Source organism: Bactrocera neohumeralis, chromosome 5 (genome assembly GCF_024586455.1).
Source record: "Bactrocera neohumeralis isolate Rockhampton chromosome 5, APGP_CSIRO_Bneo_wtdbg2-racon-allhic-juicebox.fasta_v2, whole genome shotgun sequence".
Classification (NCBI taxonomy): domain Eukaryota; kingdom Metazoa; phylum Arthropoda; class Insecta; order Diptera; family Tephritidae; genus Bactrocera; species Bactrocera neohumeralis.
In genome coordinates this window covers 44,614,421-44,636,738 of record NC_065922.1, presented here as the reverse complement: position 1 = coordinate 44,636,738, position 22,318 = coordinate 44,614,421, and the positions used below count along the sequence as shown (strand labels likewise).

General features: G+C 38.8%; 2 protein-coding genes and 1 long non-coding RNA gene across 3 annotated transcripts in view; all 3 read left to right on the top strand.

The window, feature by feature from the left end:
• LOC126758943 (uncharacterized) overlaps positions 1 to 1,099 on the top strand; it is a 30,617-nt gene extending 29,518 nt beyond the window's left edge. The window contains exon 6 of the mRNA XM_050473431.1: positions 1 to 1,099. Coding sequence (XP_050329388.1) covers positions 1 to 396 — 396 coding nt within the window. The 3' untranslated portion in view covers positions 397 to 1,099.
• Positions 1,100 to 3,977: 2,878 nt separating this feature from the next.
• On the top strand, positions 3,978 to 9,142 carry LOC126758991 (uncharacterized). Its single transcript, XR_007666934.1, has 2 exons — positions 3,978 to 7,552; positions 7,587 to 9,142. It is a non-coding gene; the product is annotated as an uncharacterized LOC126758991 (long non-coding RNA).
• Positions 9,143 to 12,733: 3,591 nt separating this feature from the next.
• On the top strand, positions 12,734 to 19,365 carry LOC126759287 (uncharacterized). The gene is made up of 2 exons (XM_050474023.1): positions 12,734 to 13,846; positions 18,821 to 19,365. The coding sequence occupies exons 1-2, from the start codon at positions 13,255 to 13,257 to the stop codon at positions 19,363 to 19,365; spliced, it is 1,137 nt and encodes a 378-aa protein (XP_050329980.1). The 5' UTR covers positions 12,734 to 13,254.
• Positions 19,366 to 22,318: the final 2,953 nt, after the last annotated feature.

The following is a 22,318-nucleotide window of genomic DNA, read 5'->3' as shown; positions in this document are numbered from 1 at the left end:
GTTTACCTTATGAACAACGAGAAGAAAGTGCTGAAGAAGCGTACTTCACTCAAACGTCGCGAACGCAGTCCCATCTTCAATGAGTCGGTGATTTTTAGTGTGCCACCAACAAGCCTCACCACCGTGCAGTTACGTCTCACCGTTTTCGGTGTGACCGAAGCTGACGATGGTGGACCGCGTATTACGCCACTGGGTCATGTGATAGCGGGCGCCTGTACAACCGGTAAGGGACTACGACATTGGCATCAAATGCTCTCTTCGCTACGCAAACCCGTTGCCATGTGGCATGTGCTGCGACGCGCCTCCTACCAACCGATCTTTACGGGTGGCGCCGAAGCAGTCGTGGCGGCCATGCAGAGCACAGCCTTACGTGCCAAGCGCAACAGTATTATCTAATTATTTTCATAGGAACAAGGAATTTTTTTTATTGAGAAACATGTTGTTGAATGCAAGTGTACCCCACTTTCTTGCAGAACTCAATTGCGTTAAGACTTTTCCTGTTACTCGCAAGAGAAAACAACCAAATGAGCAAGATAAAAGCACTGTAGTTCGCCCTCTCCTCTTCTCTTTTTACGCGCACAATTTGTCCAATCAAACTGGTTGTCCTTAAATGCATACTTTTAGGCATATAACCCCAAATAAGACTTGTATTTCAGTATTTTATATTACTTTTCTAACTTTTTTATACTTAATAACGTCTTTTTACTCAGCGACTTGCCTAATAACTGAAGAAACATACTCTTTCTCTCTGCCCCCTTTCTCACTCACTTCACTAATAAATCTCTCTTTATATATATACTAACTAATATGTAGTACATATGTGGTTTTCCGCACAGTATTCCTACTATGGATCCAGCACTCAACCAAAATATATACTCATTCCATATTTATGAAGTAACCTACTATCTAAATATCACACCTAGTCCAAAAGCGCAACTTATACCTTAGCGGATCGCAGCAAATGTGAATTCAAAATAAAGTATATGGCATTGCATTGTATTTACATTTATATATACATATATACATACATTAATATATATTCGTAGCAAATGCACTCGGGTTTGTAGCTAAACTATGAATAGAAAAATCAAACAAAATATATTATATCATACAAAATGCTTATGTATTAAGATACAATGTGTATGTAAATGTGGCTGAGTACTCAAAAAAATTATGAAACAAATAATAATAATAGCGAATATACATATTTATTACACTGTGCGACAAATGAAGGAAGCGAACTTGTATATCCGTTGGCGAGCGAAAAAGAACGAGGAACAATAGAAAAACAGCTACCTCTCCGACCTTTCTCGTTTCCTCATTGCACGGAACCTCACACTTTCCCCCACCAAATCCACAGCGATCATTTTTACGAACTGGACGAATAAGTATAGACTTGAACTTAATAATGCAGTCGATTGCGTGAAAATTCCGACTGTAAATAACCCTAGGATTTTAGGTGTAACTTTCGATAGTCTATGCTCCTTCACTCTCCATACGACCGCGATTATTGCCAAGGTACAGAGCCGCAACAAAATCCTCAAGTCGCTAGCCGGCAGCACATGGGGAAAAGACAAAGAAACGTTGTTGGCAACATGCAAGGCAATCGGCCGGCCGGTCCTCTACTACGCAACACCTGTATGGTCGCCTGGATGCAGTGGTACGCAGATGAGCAAACTCCAGACCTTCGAGAATACTGCACTCCGGATCACGATGACTTCTATCGAATACCTACACAGTGAGATGCTAGAAATACGCAGCCCTGTTGGGAGCGGAAAGGAGCATAATGTCGACGATGTCGTACAACACGCAACTGACTTTCCTCTCCAAGCAGTTCCTACCATCGCAGACGGGCTAGGGTTGCCGCGAGAAAAACGCGCAGCTTCGTTCTGGATGTTTTCGCAGTTTTCTGGATATTGTAGCAGAAATCATCCTTGCAGCCATCTGCTTGGAGCGGAACCGCCTCCTAGGAGCATCAAAAGGTCCTTCCGTTAAAACAACAACAACAGGAACAATAGATGCTTAGTCGAACTTAGTCACCCAGATTAGCTTTGGTTTTAACCCATGAAATGACAAAACTATTTCTTAGAATGGGTAATGGTAATGGTATTCCATACTGTTTTTGCCATTAAAAATTGTCTTGAGAGCAAGCAAAGCTGTGCGCCGTCGATCAAAGAAAACAAGAAAAAACGTTAAATTCGCTTTTTGTTTGTATGGCAGCCATGTGCTACAGTTATCCGGAATCCGTATTCAAAATTTCAGAGCGATAGCTCAAAAAGTGAGACGGAGATTTCTAGACCGACTCCACTCATCTCGCACTTTATTTATACTACTTTGAGCAAAAAATAGTAAGACTTTTTGATTTAAATTTTGAGCGAAAACCCATTCGTCGAATTATTTGAGTGAAATTTTTCAAATTAAAGCCTTCGGTAATAATTGTTCGCAGCGAGCAAGTATTTTTGATTGGCACAAGTTATTCAAAGAGGGTCGAGAACGCGTTGACGACAAACCACGTCCACGAGAGCTATCAACATCAACTGATGATCAACATGTCAATAAAATAAAGGAGTTGGTGTTTGAGAATGTACGATTAACTGTCAGAGATCTTACTGGCATCGTTGGAATATCGGAAGGGTTAGTGAAAAGCAGTTTGAAAGATCATTTGAGCCTAAGAAAAATAAAAACATGATTGATTCCAAAATCACTAAATTTTTTCGAAAAACAGCGTCGCGTTTACGTCTGTGACACAATGCTTTCCGACTACAAGGATGTCATGAAACGTAATACTACAGACGCTGAGTCATGGATCTATGCTTCTTCTTCTTAATTGGCGTAGACACCGCGTACGCGATTATAGCCGAGTTAACAACAGCGCGCCAGTCGTTTCTTCTTTTCGCTACGTGGCGCCAATTGGTTATTCCAAGCGAAGTCAGGTCCTTCTCCACTTGGTCCTTCCAACGGAGTGGAGGTCTTCCTCTTCCTCTGCTTCCCCCGGCGGGTACTGCGTCGAATACTTTCAGAGCTGGAGTGTTTTCGTCCATCCGGACAACATGACCTAGCCAGTGTTGCCGCTGTCTTTTAATCCGCTGAACTATGTCAATGTCGTCGTATATCTCGAACAGCTCATCGTTTCATCGAATGCGATATTCGCCGTGGCCAATGCGCAAGGACCATAAATCTTTCGCAGAATTTTTCCCTCGAAAACTCGTAACGTCGACTCATCGGTTGCCGTCATCGCCCAAGCCTCTGCACCATATAGCAGTACGGGAATTATGAGCGACTTATAGAGTTTAGCTTTTGTTTGTCGAGAGAGGACTTTACTTTTCAATTGCCTATTCAGTCCGAAGTAGCACCTGTTGGCAAGAGCAATCCTGCGTTGGATTTCCAGGCTTGTTGGTGGTGTTTACGCTGGTTCCAAGATAGACGAAATTATCTACAACTTCAAGTCGCGAGTGCGACGACTGCTTGTTTGATGACAGGGATATTTCGTCTTGCCCTCTTTCACTGCCAGACCCATTTTTTGTGCTTCCTTGTCCAGCTTTGAGAAAGCAGAACTAACGGCGCGGGTGTTGAGGTCGATGATATCAATATCGTCGGCATACGCCAGCAGTTGTACACTCTTATAGAAGATGGTACCTTCTCCATTTAGTTCTGCAGCTCGAACTATTTTCTCCAGAAGCAGGTTGAAGAAGTCGCACGATAGGGAGTCACCTTGTCTGAAACCTCGTTTGGTATCGAACGGCTCGGAGAGGTCCTTCCCGATCCTGACGGAGCTTTTGGTGTTACTCAACGTCAGTTTACATAGCCGTATTAGTTTTGCGGGGATACCAAATTCAGACATTGCGGCATAAAGGCAGCTCCTTTTCGTGCTGTCGAAAGCAGCTTTGAAATCGACGAAGAGGTGGTGTGTGTCGATTCTTCTTTCACGGGTCTTTTCCAAGATTTGGCGCATGGTGAATATCTGGTCGGTTGTTGATTTGCCAGGTCTGAAGCCACACTGATAAGGTCCAATCAGATTGTTGACGGTGGGCTTTAATCTTTCACACAATACGCTCGATAGAACCTTACATGCGATGTTGAGGAGGCTAATCCCACGGTAGTTGGCGCAGATTGTGGGATCTCCTTTTTTATGGATTGGGCATAGCACACTTAAATTCCAATCGTTGGGCATGCTTTCGTCCGACCATATTTTACAAAGAAGCTGATGCATGCTCCTTATCAGTTCTTCGCCGCCGTGCTTGAATAGCTCGGCCGGCAATCAATCGGCCCCCGCCGCTTTGTTCTTCTTCAGGCGGTATGCTTACGATCCGGAAATAGACGATCAGTCGCCCAAATATCGTGACAAAGGTGAGCCTAAGCCGAAAAAATCACGTAAGCAGGTCAAAAATCAAGGTTTTCTTCGATTATCGAGATTATCGAGGTGTGGTGAACTCCGAATTCATTCCGATCGGCCGAACTATCAACAAGGAATACAATGTGACTATTATGCGTCGTTTGCGCGAAGCTATTCGTAAAAGGAGGCCGGAATTATCGGCAGACTCTTAGTTTTACACCACGATAATGCACCGTTTCATACTGCATTGATTCTTTGTGAAATCTTCAATCAATGTCGTGCCGCAACCACCTTATTCGCCTGATTTAGCTCTGTATAACTTCTGGCTATTCAGTAAACTCAAACGACCGCTCCGGGAAAACCCTTTTGAGTCAATTGAAGACATTAAACGTGAATCGCTCCGTGCATTGAAGGCAATTCCGAAAATTGTCTTTAACTGTTTCGTGGATTGGAAAAATCGTTGGCATAAGTGTATTGGGGTCAAGTGAAATTACTTGAGAGGCACGACATATATTTTAAGAATAAATAAAGCAGCTTAATATTATGAACAAAGTCTTACTATTTTTTGCTCATAGTTGTATATCTAATACCCAGTTCAGAGCATAAATATAATATTGGGTCGACAGACAATGTACGTTAACTGAAATGACACCACATTTATAACCGGAGAATTATCGACTAGTCAAGAATTTTTAAAGTAATTTGAGGAAATTTATTTGCCGAAAAACAACAAAAATTTGGACATATTCATAAAGTAGACTTAAAGCAAACCTTCATTACAGTTCCAAATATTTCTAATTTCCGGATATTAAAAATATTGCCAAGACTCTACACTTTCCGGATTCCTGATCTTATTACATATTTCAGATGGTATGGAATCATCTTTTTGACAAGAATCGAAAGTCGGAGGTGAAACTTCCGATATTGCTGCGGCTCATAGTCATAAAAACTTCAAAAGAAGCAGTTATTGTGCAACAATTCCTAAGTAACCCGATTCCTCGTAAATTAGGCTTAAAGCAAGCATTCATTGCAGTTCCTTACAACAGCCAGGTTTCTAATATTTCTAATTCCCGCATACTACAACCTTGCAAAGGCTCTACACTTTCAGGATTCCTGGTCATATGGCATATTTCAGAGGAAGAAGTTATGAAATCGAAAGAAGCAATTACTATGAGATGAAGATTTATCAATGGCTCTTATCTAATTTTTAGAGTCTAACATTAAATCACAGCTTTCTTAACCTCGATAGCTTGGCAAAAAGTTTGTGAAGCAATGGCACTGCTATCGGAATAACGTGCGGATGTGACACAATATTCTCTACCGAGGTTTGAACGTTTTTATAGCGAAGTTTTCGTGTCAGCAAACCGGAAATGTGAATTTTTAATTTTCAAACTTTAACGCTTAGCTACATCCTAAAACGTTTTTGTTAATGAATTTCTTTAATTTTCAATACCCGTTTTGAATCATTACGACATCGGTGTAGAATATTGAAATCAAATAAGTATTCGAAAAGCCATCCTAATGTACGAAGTAATCAGATTGGCTGAATTGTCATAGAACGTAAGTCGTGAATACTCTTAAAGAATGTCTTTTCGATAACAAAGCTAACCTCCCCAACTGTCTCTTACATTTTTTCCGTTATCCAACGAGTATACAATCTTGCCAATCTTAATTATTTGTCACACAGTGTTGTTGTTAAAAGCAAACAGCAATTGTTGAATGGGTAATAAAAAACCTACGAGAAGTTAAATATATAATATATTAAAGCAAATAATTTTTATGTAAATAAATTGTTGAACAAGAAATGAATAGTTAAAAGATAGCAAAAACAAAACTACAGGCAATCAAAATAAGGATAAATTAATGAATTATTATTATTGAATTTGTTTCGGGAATATAAAAGAAAACAAATATAAATAGCTTTGTGATTATTAAGTCCGAAAAAAATAAATTGTATAACCGTTAAAGGGTGGAAACGGCGAAAAAGAAAGCAAAAAAGCAAATACCATAAGTATTATAAAAAAATGCAAATTTATTGTTTATCTATTATGCTATGACTGAGATTGATATTAGCCACTTTAAGGGTTATATCCACTGGAAGGTCAGAAAAAATTTACAGAATTCAATATACTTTATTTATAATTGGTGATTTGTTTGAAAAATGTCGAATCCGCTTGATCTCGTAGCGCATCTTCAAGAGGTTAAAATTGTGTCAAATCCAAAAAATGTATCAACTATAAGTGAATACTGGAAACAAAAGAGTGCTAGTCAAAATTTTGATTTTTATCAAAATGAAAAAATGTGCACCTCAGGATGGCTTAGAAATACGCTCATGTCTTCGAAATTATTTGCAGGATCAACTTCAAATCTTCGAAAAATATTCTCAAATAAAAAATCGAGGTTTTAAAATTCACAAGCTGATATAACCGCTTAACAAATTTGTCGATCCATTTACGGGACTTTTGGATATCGTGCGCTACCAGTGGTTCACGAGCGGTTATAACCGCTTAACAAATTTGTCGTAAGCTTAAAACGCTACGTCGATCTATGAAGATCTGGTTATCAATTTTTAGGATTTTTGAATATCGCGTACTACCTTTGGTATGAGTGTAAACCCTACAACATAAGCTAATTTTATCTAAAGTTGAAATTGAAAAACATACAGACAGACATTATATAATTGCGAAAAACATTCTAAACTTTCAAGTATTATAACTGCTTAAGCGGGGTTAGTTGCACAAACAAACAAAAACAGAAAGTGAAGAACGAAATAATAGCTTTTCTATCGATATATCCAAAACTCCATTAAAATTTTTATAAAAAAAAAACATTTTAGAGAAAAAGGAACTAGCTTTTTGCGCTAATGTTGATAGTGATTAGATCGAAAAGCTTCTCTTCAAAGGGAGCCAATCAGCATTGTAGGGGGCATCTACCTTTAATAATCCATCTTCAGAAACTTGGTAAAATAGAATCGGCATATTGCAGAGTATGCGTGGAGTATATATGGATATGGAGACAATAGAATATTAGCTCTGTGAATGTCAAGCCTTCTGTCTATGAAAAAATCAGACAAGTCACTTGTTGGACACGACTTCATTGGTTACAATTTAGGAGCGTGATGAGCTTCATTATGGCTTAGGATCAGCCACCTGACGGTCAGGCACTGCTTTCCCTCTACTTTCCAACCACCAGTACGAACTATTATGAGCTGAAAAAGGAGTCTAGACTCGCCGCATTGCCTCGTTTTTCGAAGCGCTTCACTGGAGACCATTATTCTTGAATTTGTTTCGACTAAACTCGACTTATGTCATCTAAAACCAATCGTAGAATCTAGATATACGGTTGAAGTTATACACCGTTTATGGGAATGGGAAAAATTAACAACTTCGATATTTCGCCTTTTTCTGTGAGCAGAAAAAAACTAGAAACTTAAGTAAAAGCCTAAATGAGAAACTAAAAAGTATCAGACCAGCGCTATATTTTATAAGAATTTTAGACATAATACCTAATTCTTTCTAGACAGGCATAGTGTTAGAAGAGTTTTGCGCTTAAATTTATTCAAATAATTTTAGATTAAAATTTATTTATTATTTTATGATATGCACTTAATAATAGATAAGCAATTAATTTGCATAAGAAATATACAAAAATTCTAAAATAACTGTAAAACATGTGCATTCTTCAAATATACAATTTCACAGATATACATACATACATAGTTGAAAGGCATGCCACAAATTAGCAAACACTTGAAATAAACTTACTTCTTAAATACTTCGCAAATACTCTTACTTACATAAATACATATATACATACATATATACGTACATACATACAAAAAACCATTGCATTTGCGCCTCTTAACGAAAAATTTTGTTCTGAAATTGTGATAAGCAAAACCGAAAGGACGAAATCCTTTGCAATATTTATTTGCGAACTTGAAATAAACTGTTATACAAGTATAACATAATAATGTTTAAAAAACTAAGGCAATTCAGTTCTATTTCATTTTAAAATTAAGCTATAGCTTAAAAAAACAGAAATTTATTTAAGAGAAGAATTTTTTGTAGAAATACGTTAGATGTGCTCGCAAGCTCCACATAATATAATTTCATACATTTTTTATGTAATTTATTTTTCGAACGAATCTCATCTAAAATGGACAATAAAAGACATTTCCAGAGCCACCAACAGTAAAATAAATAATTGAAAACTTTAAAATTATAAATATCTGCGCCAAAAACCACCATTAAAACAATATTCAAAAAACGTCTTCACCAAATGTACAGTGGCACAAAGTTAGCAAATAATGAGCGAAAACAGAAATTGCACTTCGAAAACGAGCATGCACGAAACGAAACGCGAAAATACAATAGTAGAAGCCGTAAGCGGATATACATAAATACTGTGCTACATGAAATGCTAGGCAGTAGACTCTTCAATCAAAATTAAGTCCGAAAAGTTGTCTTCTTCACTCAAGTTCACTTCCAATTGAGCGTTTAACATTATATACAAGCACACGTTCATTTCTAAGAAACCGTTAACAATAGTGAAATGCATATATACTATTAATGTTTGTACTAGATTTTTATGAAATGTTAACGTATGAAAATAATTATAATTGCAATAGTTGAAATAAAGTTTATATTAGCGTTGTTTAGTTTTTAAAACAAACATTTTCATATTTACATTTGATGAGTATAATGTATGGTATTATATGAGAAATTGTTGATTAAATTGAAATACATATATACACATACATACATACAGAAATACATAAATAAATACGAGCAGATAAATTAAAATTTATCCTCGAGTTTTATTTTTAGGTTTCAAGTGCAAAAAATAAAATATTTTCAAAAAGGTATTTAGCTCCACTGATGGCGGTTTTCTAGATACCAAAATTAACCGGACGGAAAAAAAGCTGATAGATAAGCGGATTCCAACTGTATCGGGAAGGGCCGAATGAAGTTTCAGACAAAGAGACTCCCTATCGTGCGGCTCCTTCAATCTACTGCTGGAGAAAATAATTCGAACTGAAGAACTGAATAGAGAAGGTACAATCTTTTACAAGAGGGTACAATTGCTGGCGTACGCCGATGATATCGATATCATTCGCTATAACAAAAGCGCCGTTATTTCTGCTCTCTCCAGGTTGGACAAAGAAGCGCAGCAAAAGGGTCTGGTAGTGAACGTGGACAAGATGAAATACACCCAACTCTTTTTTTACACGGTAGATACGTTCCTCAGAAATCCGTGTAAAAAAAGATGCGTTTCCTATAGTAAAATGGGGGATACGTTCCATGTCATCTGAAAACCGTGTAAGATGAAATAAAGAACTATATTTACTTCGAAAAACCGTGTCAAAAAAGTTGAAAACTATAAAATTTCAGATATGCGTACGAATTGTACAAAATGTGTAGGTAAGAGTTATCGAATAAGGGTATTTCCCAATTAAATGATGTTGAAAACCGATTTTGAAACCATACTAGATTAAAAATTTTTACAAAAAAAAAAATTTTCTCAACCGTGTAACTTCAAATCCGTGTAAAAAGAAACCGTGTAAAAAAAGAGTTGGGTATATCTCCTGTCATCAAACAAACAGTCGTCGCATTCGCGACTTGGCTCCGACGTCACTGTTGACAGTCATAACAACGTCTACCTCGAAATCTAATACAGAGTAACTCGCCAATAGGTGCTGCTTCGGACGGAGTAGGCAATTGAAAAGTAAAATCCTCACTCGACTAACAAAAGGCAAATTCTACAAGTCACTCGCCATCCCCATCCTGCTATATGGTGCAAAGACATGGACGATAACAATGGCTCATGAGTCGGCGTTACGAGTTTTTGATAGAAAGCTTCTGCGGTAGATTTATGGTCCTTTGCGCATTGGCAACACAGTATATGGAATATGGATAGAGGTTAGAGAAACACCATCAAAAGTTGGGTATACTCCCATTACAAGGCATATAAAAAAATTCCTTGCTTCAACTTTAGATAAGAGCAATATGATTAAAGTCATCATCGATCTGTAAAATGTGACAGTCGTAGCAAAACATGGAGCCATGTGTAGAAGTTCACGCAAGTGAGGAAAGTTCTTTGATCGCCATTCACTTGGGAGTGGCCAGAAACGCCACTACTTCCGGTCTTTGACCAAGTATCCAGAACATCCGTTTGAAGGCGAGCTAAAGTGAGAAGGCGAAACATCCCCTCCACAGGGTTGTGTGCTGGGTTTGGGACCCGCCACGTAAAAAACGCCCCCAATGAAAATGTTTAAACAGCTTCGGATGAGAGACCCCTTTTTTGATGACGACCATAAAAAACGAATTAAGGATTACGATTTGAGGACATGCACCTGGAATGTCCGGTCACTTAATTGGGAAGGTGCCACAGCCCAGCTGGATGATGTCCTCATTAGAGTAAAGGCTGACATCACCGCCGTCCAAGAAATGCGATGGACTGGACAAGGACTGACGCGAGCAGGTCCTTGTGGCATTTACTACAGTGGCCATATAAAGGAGCGCAAATTCGGTGTGGGATTCGTGGTGGAAGAGAGACTCCGTCGATGAGTACTGGCATTCACCTCTGCGGACGGTGGGGAAGGACGATGTGACCAAAGATGCTTTCTATGAGCGTTTGAAACACACCTCTGCCCCGCCACGTGGCCAAAATCACGCTAAGCGACTTTAACGCCAGGGTGGGCAAAGAAGGCATCTTTGGCACAGCGGTCGGTAAATTCAGACTCCACGATGAAACATCCCCAAATGGAAACTAGATTCCAGCATAGAAAAATTCGCAAAGCTACCTGGCTGTCTCCGGGTCGAAAAGCCACTAACCAGATCGATCATGTTGTGATAAACGAAAGAACATCGAGGTTCTAACTCGGACTCAGACTTCTATCTTTTTGCAGCCAAGGTACCCACCCGCCGCTGTGCAGCAAAAAAGGCACGTCAAAAAACACAAGGAAGGTTCGACGTCGAAAAGCTGCAATCACAAAAGACAGCCGAACGATTTTCTACTTGACTTGCACTTCTGCTCTCTGAGAGCACTCATCAGCAACTTGATATAAGGGAACTCTGGGACGGCATTTCAAGCTCTTTACCTACAACTGCAAACGAGGCCATTGGTTTTCGTAAAATGCAAAAGAACAGCTGGTATGATGAGGAGTGCCGTGTCGCAGCGGAGAGAAAACAGACTGCCTACCTCGCAACGTTACGAGAGACCACAACACTTGCGGAATGGGATAGATACCGGGGGTTGAAGAGGGAACCGAGACGCATTTGCAGACAAAAAAGAGAGAGAGGCCGAAATGGAATCTTATATATAAGTATGAAGAGTTTGACAAGCTGGCCGACAGGGTTAATGCTCGAAAACTCTATGAAAAAATGTGGCGACTAACAGAAGCTTTCAAGAGCGGAGTATACTCGTGTAGAACCCCCGAGGTAATCTAGTAACCGATGCCAAGAGCATACTAAAACTACGGAGGGAACACTTCTCCAACCTGCTGAATGGCAGTGAAAGCATAGCACCACGAGATGTCGACAGTCATCCGAGTAGACTGTACACGATGCATCCGCTCCGAACCGTGGAAAAACGCAACAGTCGGCTGGCCAGGTTATGGCGTCTGTACCTTGAGATGCGCATGGAATAGTTTTTATTAGCTACCTCAATAAATAATTTTTTAATTAAAATTTTTTTATTTCTATAAAGGAAATACATATGTAACCCTTAAAGTAATTTTTCATAAAATTTTGAAGATTTTGAGGAAAGAGGAAGAAAAAATTAATAAAGAATTAAGTTACATACATATGTGTATGTATGTGTGTCCATATCTATGTATGTATGTACCTTCAAATATTTGGAAATAAGATATTCACGCTGAATATATAATTATTAGTTCGCGATCAGTAAGTAAACGGCTCATTATATAGATTAGCATACAGTACACTTATAACCAGCGAAACTCAATCATTCTTGAAGAAAATTTCTTGAGAAAACCACAAAATGATACTCACAATTTGACATGCAATTTGTAACAATAACAAAACTAATACACTTGCATAAAGGCAATTATTGACTTCACTTACCCAACAAAATAATTTTTTACACTTTGCGATCAACACTTTCTTTTACCAACAACAAAGACTATACGAGTTGGCAACGATGCTAAGAACACTTGAACACGCGCCTCGCCGTCTGGCCCGACGATCCACAAGAGCAACACTTGCGTCCTATTGGTCGAAGAAGACGACTATCGATCAGCGATCGCCACCAATAGGAACGCGACAACAACAATGCACGCCAACACTTTGCTGCTGATGCATGAGGCTGTGTTGTGCAGCTGTAAGTAGAATAGGAAATTACTTGTAGTAAAGGCAACATATAAAAACAAAAACAACAACATGTGCATGTATGAATATGAAAGTGGAAAACTGAATTTTCTAATTACAGGCGTTTTAAATTTTGTTACTTTTGCCTTAGTGCCTGCCACATTTCAATTTGGTTTAGCTGTCTGTTTGTATGGATGTGCAGCCATATGGGCGTAAAAGCAGATATGTTTGTGGAAATATTGTTGTATGTGTGATAATTTCCGCTTCTAAGCAAATATTGAAACAATTCTTTGCTTTAAGTAGTCATCTTAAGAGGAACCAACTGAGCGCACACGCGGCACACTTTCGCAAGCAAGCAACGGGTGAACAGTTGGAGCACACTCGCCGATCGCATAATCGATATTAAATTGTTTTAGAGGTGATAAGTGCGAGTTTAGTGAATATAACGAAGAACAAAGTGAAATTTGCAAAGAAAATTTCGAGAAAATTATTAAAAAGAAAACTGACACTAATTAAAGAATTTTAAAATTTGAGCGCCGTCGGCTTTAAATACATAAAAACCACGACCCAACCATACAACCTCGCGCCATAATGCCCGGACAATACACGCCACCCACATCGCCAACCCCATCAGATCAAACCATAGCGCACGATATGCACCACAATAACATGACGCCGCCGCCACAAACGCTAGCCACCTACTCACCGAACTCCAGCAGCTCCACCATATACTCGTGCTCTTCGGCGGCCAACACCAACAACTCACCACCGCCGGCGCCACAGAAGGAGTCGCGCATGTTGCGCACACCGAAATGTGCACGCTGTCGCAATCACGGCGTCATCTCTTGTGTCAAAGGTCACAAAAAGCTTTGTCGCTGGCGTGAATGCTGCTGTCCGAACTGTCAGTTGGTTGTTGATCGGCAGCGTGTGATGGCCGCCCAGGTGGCGTTGCGACGTCAGCAATCTATGGAAGCATTGGAGGCACAGTCGAGTGGTCAGAGCGTGTTGAGTGAAGATGCTACAGAAACAAGCACAACAACACAAACGTGTGGTAATACGGGTGTTAAGACAACTTCCAGTTCATTTCGCACCAAACAGGCGCTGATCGCGCAAAAAAAGATCTACAAGCAACGTTTGCGCTCCCTACAACAAACCACGCTGCACATAACCGCTGCTATGGAAGGTGAGTTCGATTAATTTGGGTAATCATAAGCAATGATTTTTAAATGATCTTGCCGATCGTGACGCCACACAAATTTTTTTCGGCGAATTAATTTTTTCATTCATTCATTCAATCATTTTCATAGATATGATTGGTGATCTTGCTGATCGTGCCACACAATCATTTCTGTTTCTTCATCCATGTAACTTACTTTCTCATTCATTCATTCAATCGGTTTTTTGTTTATTCATTTGTTGCTCAATTGAAGTTCAATTTGTGGGGAGAGTCAGCTCATCAGCCGGCGCACGCTTTGATAGACAGTTTCATTTGGCACCAGCTGTCGACAGCTTCCATATTACGTGTGCACCCTCCAGAAATCACACACAAATCCACACTCTCAGTGTGTGCTGAATTTACATAGCTCCATATATGTAAGTTGTTCGAAAGGATTTGGCATTTCCCTTTGTATTTCTTTTCACTTGTTGTTTTTGTTTTTGTTTTTTGTTTACACATATCAACAATTCACCTAAACTCATCAGTCGAATGTGGTATCAATCAAAAGTGTTCTGGTAATGCATTTATTTGCTAATATTTGAAGCGCTTCTGTTATACGTCTGTATGTATGTATATATACATAATTGACTGGCGCGTTAATGGATTGGTAATATTTTCTTATTTTGCCACACCAAAGAAATTAGCTAATATGCATATCTCTGTTAGAAGCAATTTTTGTTGTTTCTTGATGGATATTATTTATTATTTTTTGAGCTCCAATGATTGAAGCAAGCAAATATAGTAAATTTTGTGTTAGCAGTTGCCACACTGCCATAGAGTTTTTCAATATCTAAACCTCGACGGAACATCGAGGTTTGATGCTTCATCGTGGAGAAACACAAATTCACTAAAGCTAGAGCTTATTACTTCCATTTACACCAATAACCCAGTAATAGATATGTTCACACGTTATGATACCCTAGTAGTCGTCTAATTTGGAAAAGGTCTATATAATCCAGTCATTATAGTAAGTTCACCTCTGAATTCGATATACCCATTTATATGTCTGTAAATACTTGTATATTGACACCCTAAAGTTGTCTCAAAACCTACATATGGTAGGGTATATCGAATTCCGAGATTCTTACCTAATTTAAGCTTAAATGACTGGACTAATATGAGGACTATTATGTTTAGTTGTCGGGCCATTTTGACAAACGGATAAATCTGCTAAGTGCGTCTATGCTAATTCAGTTAGCTCGAAACGCTCTTTGATATTTGCGCTATACATCTTAGACAGTGACGACTAGCCGTCCAATTGAGTTATTTTTGGTGCGAGACTCACCTCTATAATCACGTTGCATCCTCTAAAATATTTAGGCTCACCACGTGAGTGCCAATGAGACAATATCCACTAAGAAGACCTAACATTGCGGCGATGTGAACCCTCTCCAGGGTTGTGCGCTGGGTTTGGGACCCGCCACGTAAAAACATTCCCAATGAAAGGAAGAAAACTGCCTCCGCTGTTGTAAGCTCGGCTATAACCGCGTAAACGAAATCTACGTCAATGAAGAAGACGAAGAACTTCGCTAAAATGAATCTTTTACGTTGCCTTCTGGGGTAGAAGGTCAGAAGTGCTGCTTTCTGAGCTTGCGGGAGTCCCATTGATCCACTGCTACTGAGGTCATGCACTCCTTGATTAACTTTAAGGTCAGTTTGGAGAAGTATTTACATCTGCTGATTTCTTGGTGGCTGCCACTTCCGCTTAAAAAACACTACAATGGTCTGACTGTCTGAAAGAAAATTTGAATGAGACCTCTCGACAGAAGCTTTCAACTCAAACTTTCCCCTTGAGCTTTATTCCTTCTACCCGTGAGAAGGCTCACTGCGCCTCCGATGCACCCAAGTAGCCGTCGGAGGTATATATGTATGTGCGCGGAGAAGATACCACTAGGAGTAGACTCCGCGACCCAGTAATCCAAGTTATCACAGAAGCATTGAAAGAGGATTTCAGAATGTATTTCTCTCGGACGCTGAATGTATTCGGTTTCTTGGTACATTGTCATATTTATTTTTACGTACAACTTTAAATAGTTGGTTAGCCATAATTTCCTTGAGGGTATGCAAGAAACTATGAAATCGTCTATGTATGTTTGTATATGTGTAATGAATATGTGCCTTGATTGAAATATTCAAATGAAATTATGGGTGATATTAAAATTTCCGACCATTTGGCTTTCAGCACTCTGAGTTTGTGAAAAGCTTTAAATATTGAGTGATTTTCGAGGAAATTAACAATTTTAATGGACATGTCATTACATGAAAATTATGTTGTAGTAATAGATGTGTATAATATGTTACTATAAACATATGAATGATATGTTTATAACTTATGTACATATACCAAATGATCAAATTTGATCCGAAATGTCAGGAATATAAAACTTTACGCCTACAAATTTTTTATTTTCATCTTCAACAAGAAAAAACGTTAACTTCGGCTGCACCGAAGCTAATATACCCTTCACAGGTGCATTTCTTTTAGTAACTATGTGTTCAGTTTGTATCGAAGCTATACGCTATAGTAATCTGATCTGAACAATTAGAGTAATCCATGTCAAATTTCGTGAAGATACCACGTCAAATGCGAAAGTTTTCCATATAAGCCTTTGATTCCGATCGTTCAGTTTGTATGGGAACTATATGCTATAGTTAACCGATCTGAACAATTTCTGCGGAGATTACATTGTTGCCTTAGAAAATAATCTATACCAAATTTCGTGAAGATACATCGTCAAATGTGAAAGTTTCCCATACAAGAACTTGATTCCGATCGTTCAGTTTGTATGGCAGCTATATGTTATAGTGGTCCGATATCGGCAGTTCCGACAAATGAGCAGCTTCTTGAAGAGAAAATGACGTTTGCAAAATTTCAAAACGATATCTTAAAAACTGAGGGACTAGTTCGTATATATACAAACGGACAGACAGACAGACGGACATGGCTAAATCGACTCAGCTCAACATACTGATCATTTATATACCTATACTTTATAGGGTCTCCGACGCTTGCTTCTGGGTGTTACAAACTTCGTGACAAACTTAATATACCCTGTTCAGCATACCAACGATTGATACAATTTTCCACACACCCGCTACAATCCTTGGCTAGGAGGGCCATCAGTGCCTGCAGCGAATAGTAGTTTCTTCGGTTTCACCATTAGCTAGAATATTGAACAGTTTCGACATCATATTAATGTATCTATGTATGTATGTATGGTCCTGAGCTACTCATCGTAATTTTTGCAACAAATTCAGGGAACGAGTTGAATATTCCTACCCAAAACATTAACCAAATTATGTTGAGCCGATCCAAAAGAGATTGTGAGATGCCCTGTGCCATTGCTCCGATGGCAACGCGAACAATAAGCCCTGTTTCTTTCGTTTCCGTTGTTATCTTAGACAGACATCTCGCATTATGCAAATTTTCAATGACCTCACAACATTTACCAAATGCTTTCTGCCACTCATCCTCTGTTTGTGATACAGTATACTCCCTTAAGCCCCTCTGCAACATTTTCAATAGGTCCATAGTCCTGATTTCATTGGAAAAACACAAAATTTCAAGTAAACTCGATTTTACATTTTTTCCATGATAAAAACAGCCAGATATTCTACTTTGAAACTGTAAACCCTTTAGTATAAAAAAATATCTGCTGCAAAAAGTTATTTGTCGTGTGATAATGTCTGAAAAAAGTGTATGTATGTATGTATGTGCATGTGGACACACTCACTTTGTAAGATCACTTTTTTCGGTCTCAAACCGCAAAATAAATCACAAAAAAAATAACTTAAAAAAATATGACTTATGAACGAACTAACTACTCAGATTTCACGACATACATACACTTACATATACATATGTACTAAGTATATATGTATGTGTATACATAAGTGTTGACCACTGGCAGACAGATCGAGAGCCAGACTGGTGCCATACTGTCTGAGACGATGCAGACAAGCCAGACACACTGTCGCCTCCGAACCGAACACCAGCGTCTACGCTGAAGATGCCCACAGCGACCCACACTTAGAAAATTCAATTACTTAGTAATTTGATGCTTTAAGATGCGTAAAATAGTATAAACTGCAGTGCAGGCAACCCACACACTCACCAAAACATGTACAATAAAGTTGCAAAAGGCCAAATGCACACAGAAAAAATTAAAAATAAATTTAAAAAATGTTACAAATGCAGGAAATGCAGCCACAGCAGCAACAACAATAAACAAAAAAGTTCAGTGCAACTGAAAAAACACATAAGAAATATGAAAACAATAGCAAATTGCTGTGGACTAACCATTTGTATTTGTAATTGGAGTCATTTGTGAGGACATGTGCTGCCGATATCCTGCAATTTGACTAACTCAAGACACGCAGACGTTGGGTGAGGCACTTCAACATTTCTTTAGGAGAGTGTGTGTGTATGTGTGTATACTTTGACTCATTAACCATACATCCCTGTCAGAGACTATGGAGAAATGTAGGCTAAAATGGAAAACACTTGAAATTGCGCGTTCCATCTGGTTTCCAGAGAAATCCGTTGTTTACGTGAATGCACGCGAAGTAACTCAATTGCAGCGACAGACAGAATTTACAACATCCTTTTGCTCGCGCAGACGATCAGCCACTCGTGAGTGTCAATTTTCATCAAATTACCAATACAGCCAATAGGCTGGTAGTGTCTAATTGACGAATTAGTTACTTTCTCCGTGGAGTTGTGAAAATTTCACTGCTGAATGCATCGGTGCCATTCAAAGACTTCAAAAAAAACAAGCAATCCTTCTACCATAAAATCGTCGTATTTGGGGGCTGTTACCCATCTCCGCTACAAAATGCACCAATTATTCACTTAAATGTGTTAAAACTATCACACACACACACACATACTGATTTTGAGCGATACTTTTCAATAATATGCTGCTTTCATTACTTTTCCAGAATACAAGCAACGTTTTCCCACCATTAATTCACCGTTACTGGAGCGTATCCGTAAGCGACGCGCCTTCGCCGATCCCGAACTGAATTGGGTGAATCTGGATGCCGCCACATTGCTGTCTACAACGACACCTCTAACACAATTTCACACGACTGATGTGCCGCATGCAACAATCGCCATGCCCAACACTCTGCCACATGGTCATGGTAGCGCTTATATGGGTTCGCCGCCATCACTGCCGCCCTACTTTGTCACGCCCACATTGTTTCCAGCAGCTGCGCCTGACACCTATTCCTTCTGCAGCGGCTTCGAAAAATGTCCTGCCGTTGCTACCGCCGCTCCGCCATCCATCGACTCGCATTATGCTCCTTTACCGCTGTGGCATGCCAACCCCTTGTCAACGCCGACAGCAGCAACTGCTTCTACGCAAGTGTCACCTGCTACCACGCCGAATGGTGCGCAAGCGCAGTGTGTGGACTTGATTACGCCTGTTAAGAAGCCAAAACTTAGCTTTTCCATTGAATCAATTATTGGCGTTAGCTTATAAGGTTGACATAGTTCATAATGAAAGCTTACTAATTTTAGTTTTATCATGCAATTTTTGTGTAAATACTTATATACATATAATATACATAGTATTAATATGCATTTATCAGTATGTGATTTTAATGTTTAGAATAAATTCAACTTAATTAATATTTATATGCTTCATTATTATTGATTAAAAGCAAAAATGACGTCGTCCAATAGCTTTGCGGGGTCAAAGGTTGAAATGGTAAGTTTAGAACTATTTATGAGCATAAGATTTTGAATCCATTGTATTTAAGGCACAGTGAAGTTCCTATCAAATAGTAAGCCCCAAAACTAGATCTGAACGAAGATATGTCTAAAATATTTTTAGAAATCACTACCTGCAGCAACTCCTTAAAAGAATTTAATTAATTTAGATAATAATTGTTTCTCGATTATTGCAGCCGAAGTAGAATTAGGATATTTTTTTTCTTCTAGAAAGACACCACTTCGCTGTTTGTCGCCAGTTAGAGACTCTAAATGTAGCCAGGTCCTTCTATACTTGGTCTTTCCAACGGAGTGGAGATCTTCCTCTTTCTCTGCTTCCCCTGGTGGGTACTGCGTATAATACTCTCAGAGTTGGAGTATTTTCACCCATTTGGATGACATGACCTAGCCAGCGTAGCCGTTGTTTCTTGATTCGCTGAACTATGTCAACTGCTGCGGTATTCGCCATTGCCAATGCGCGAATGGCCATGATTCATGACTCATGAATCTTCCGCAAAACCTTTTTCTTGCAAACTCGTAACGCCGACTCATCAGATGTTGTCACCGTCCATGCTTTTGCACCGTATAGCAGCACGTGGACAGTCAACAGTGACGTGTGAGCCAAGTCGCGAGTGCGACAACTTTTTTTTTGATGACAGGAGATGTATCGCCTTGTTCTCGTTCACAACTAGACCCATACTCGTCGCTTCTTTGTCCGACCTGAAGAAAGCAGAACTAACGGCGCCGTTTTTTATATGCAATGACATTGATGTCATCGGCGTACGCCGTTGTGCGCTCTTATACAAGATTGAACCTTCTCTACTCAGATCTGCAGCTCGAATTATTTTCTCCATTAATAAATTGAAGAATTCGCCCGATAGGGAGTCGCCTTGTCTGAAACCTCGTTTGGTTTTGCGGAGATCTTTCATCCGAGGCTATTTTCTTCTTAATTTTTGGATGTTTTTAAAGTAGCGGGCCCCAAACGCAGCGCAGAACCCTAGGGAGGGAAGTTTCGCCTCCTCACTTTAGCTTGCCTTCAAACGGATGTTGCTCGAAAACGCAGAGGATAGTTGGTTTAAGACCGAAAATTGTGAGCTGCTTGAGCCAAATGTAAAGAATCGTTTCTGGTCATTCGCAAGTGAATGCCGCTCAAAAAACTTTCCTCACTTGCGTGATAAAACAAGCAAAAACGTTAACTTCCGAAGCTATAACACCCTTCACAACTGTTTGCATAGCAGCTATTTTATAGAGTGACCCGTTTTCGGCGGTTTCGACAAATGAGCAATATATACAGACGGACAGACGGGCAGATAGAAGGGGATGTCTAAATCGACTCAGCTCGTTATGCTGATCTTATATATATATATTTATTGGGTCTCCGACGTTTCAATCTAAAACATCGCAATAAACATAATATACCCTATTCAAGGTATAATAGACTTAATATACAATATTCAAGGTATAAAAAAGGACTGAATTTGAAAGCAGCGCATTTTCGGATTATTAAAATATTTAATTATCTCACATTATCACATTCTCGAATGTAATGAACACACACTAATATATAGAGATTTTCATACAGACTTGAAACTCCTCAAAACAGTCATGAAGCCAGGAATATTTTTAAGCCACTATTAGGTGATTTTTGCCTTGAGTGTTGACGCAAAACCGTACTGGGAGACCTCTCTATCGTAGAGAGTACTGCTTGACTGCTTTACCACCCTAAAAACTTTTTCACAGAAGTGATGAGGAGTCGCCCTAACAGAAGACTCCGCACCAAACCATTATAGCAACTGGATGGTGATCGCGTTGAAACCTTGGAATAACATCTTTGCGTATTTGGAAGGTGTGGATTTTATCGTTTTGTATATTAGAAACTTCTTCAACAGTGAAAAGGATACTTTTATGGCCGTTGACTGCGTGTTGCTGAAGAAGCTGCTTGCATATGTTGGGTCTAATTTTCTTCAAGCGCGTTGTCAGAAGGTGATCAATTGACCAACGGTAGGCTTTCATATGAAGATCGTCCAGCATTAGTCTTGACATTGAACTGGTCGATATATCCATTGTCTTTGACATAATTTTCAGTTTTTAATAAGACTGCTGCGAATGCGTTCGTGAACAGTCGCATGACTGAATTGGGAGCTGTAGTGCGGTAAAGAAACATTTTCGAAATATTAAATTTTTTGAGATCTCATAGATTTGCACTTTTTCCACACTTATGTATGTAAAATAATCATCGCAATACGAAATTCTTTAGCTCACCTTCCTATCGTTAATAAGCGAAAACAAACACTGAACTGATTGTTATATGTGAGGAAACACTGCATACAAATTATAATAAAAAATAACACTTTTTTTTGCCAATTTTTCCTCGATGTATGCATTATAAACTTTTTAACAGAATTTATGTTAAGAATAAGTATATAATAATAATTTAAAACTTGGAAAAAGAAATATTAGAGATAGATATGAAAATATATAAATAAAAAACAAGGAAACTTCTAATAAAAATAAAATTTTCATCTCCACATCACATTAAGAAATGAAAATTTACTTTTTAATCAAAAATGTTTAAAAAAATTGCAAATTAAAAGTTGTACTTACCTTTAAATAAATTTTTGTATTTGTTGAAGCGGTCATACAAAAGTTTAAAACGTTAAACCGCAATGGTAAATTATTTTCCATAAATATATCAAGATAATTAACTTTTCATAAAATGATTG

Excerpts from the sequence above, each read along its gene's own strand:
- LOC126759287 (XM_050474023.1), top strand. The coding sequence starts at position 13,255 with ATGCCCGGACAATACACGCCACCCACATCGCCAACCCCATCAGATCAA. Across the intron at positions 13,847-18,820 it reads CATAACCGCTGCTATGGAAG|AATACAAGCAACGTTTTCCC; the intron begins GTGAGTTCGATT and ends TTACTTTTCCAG.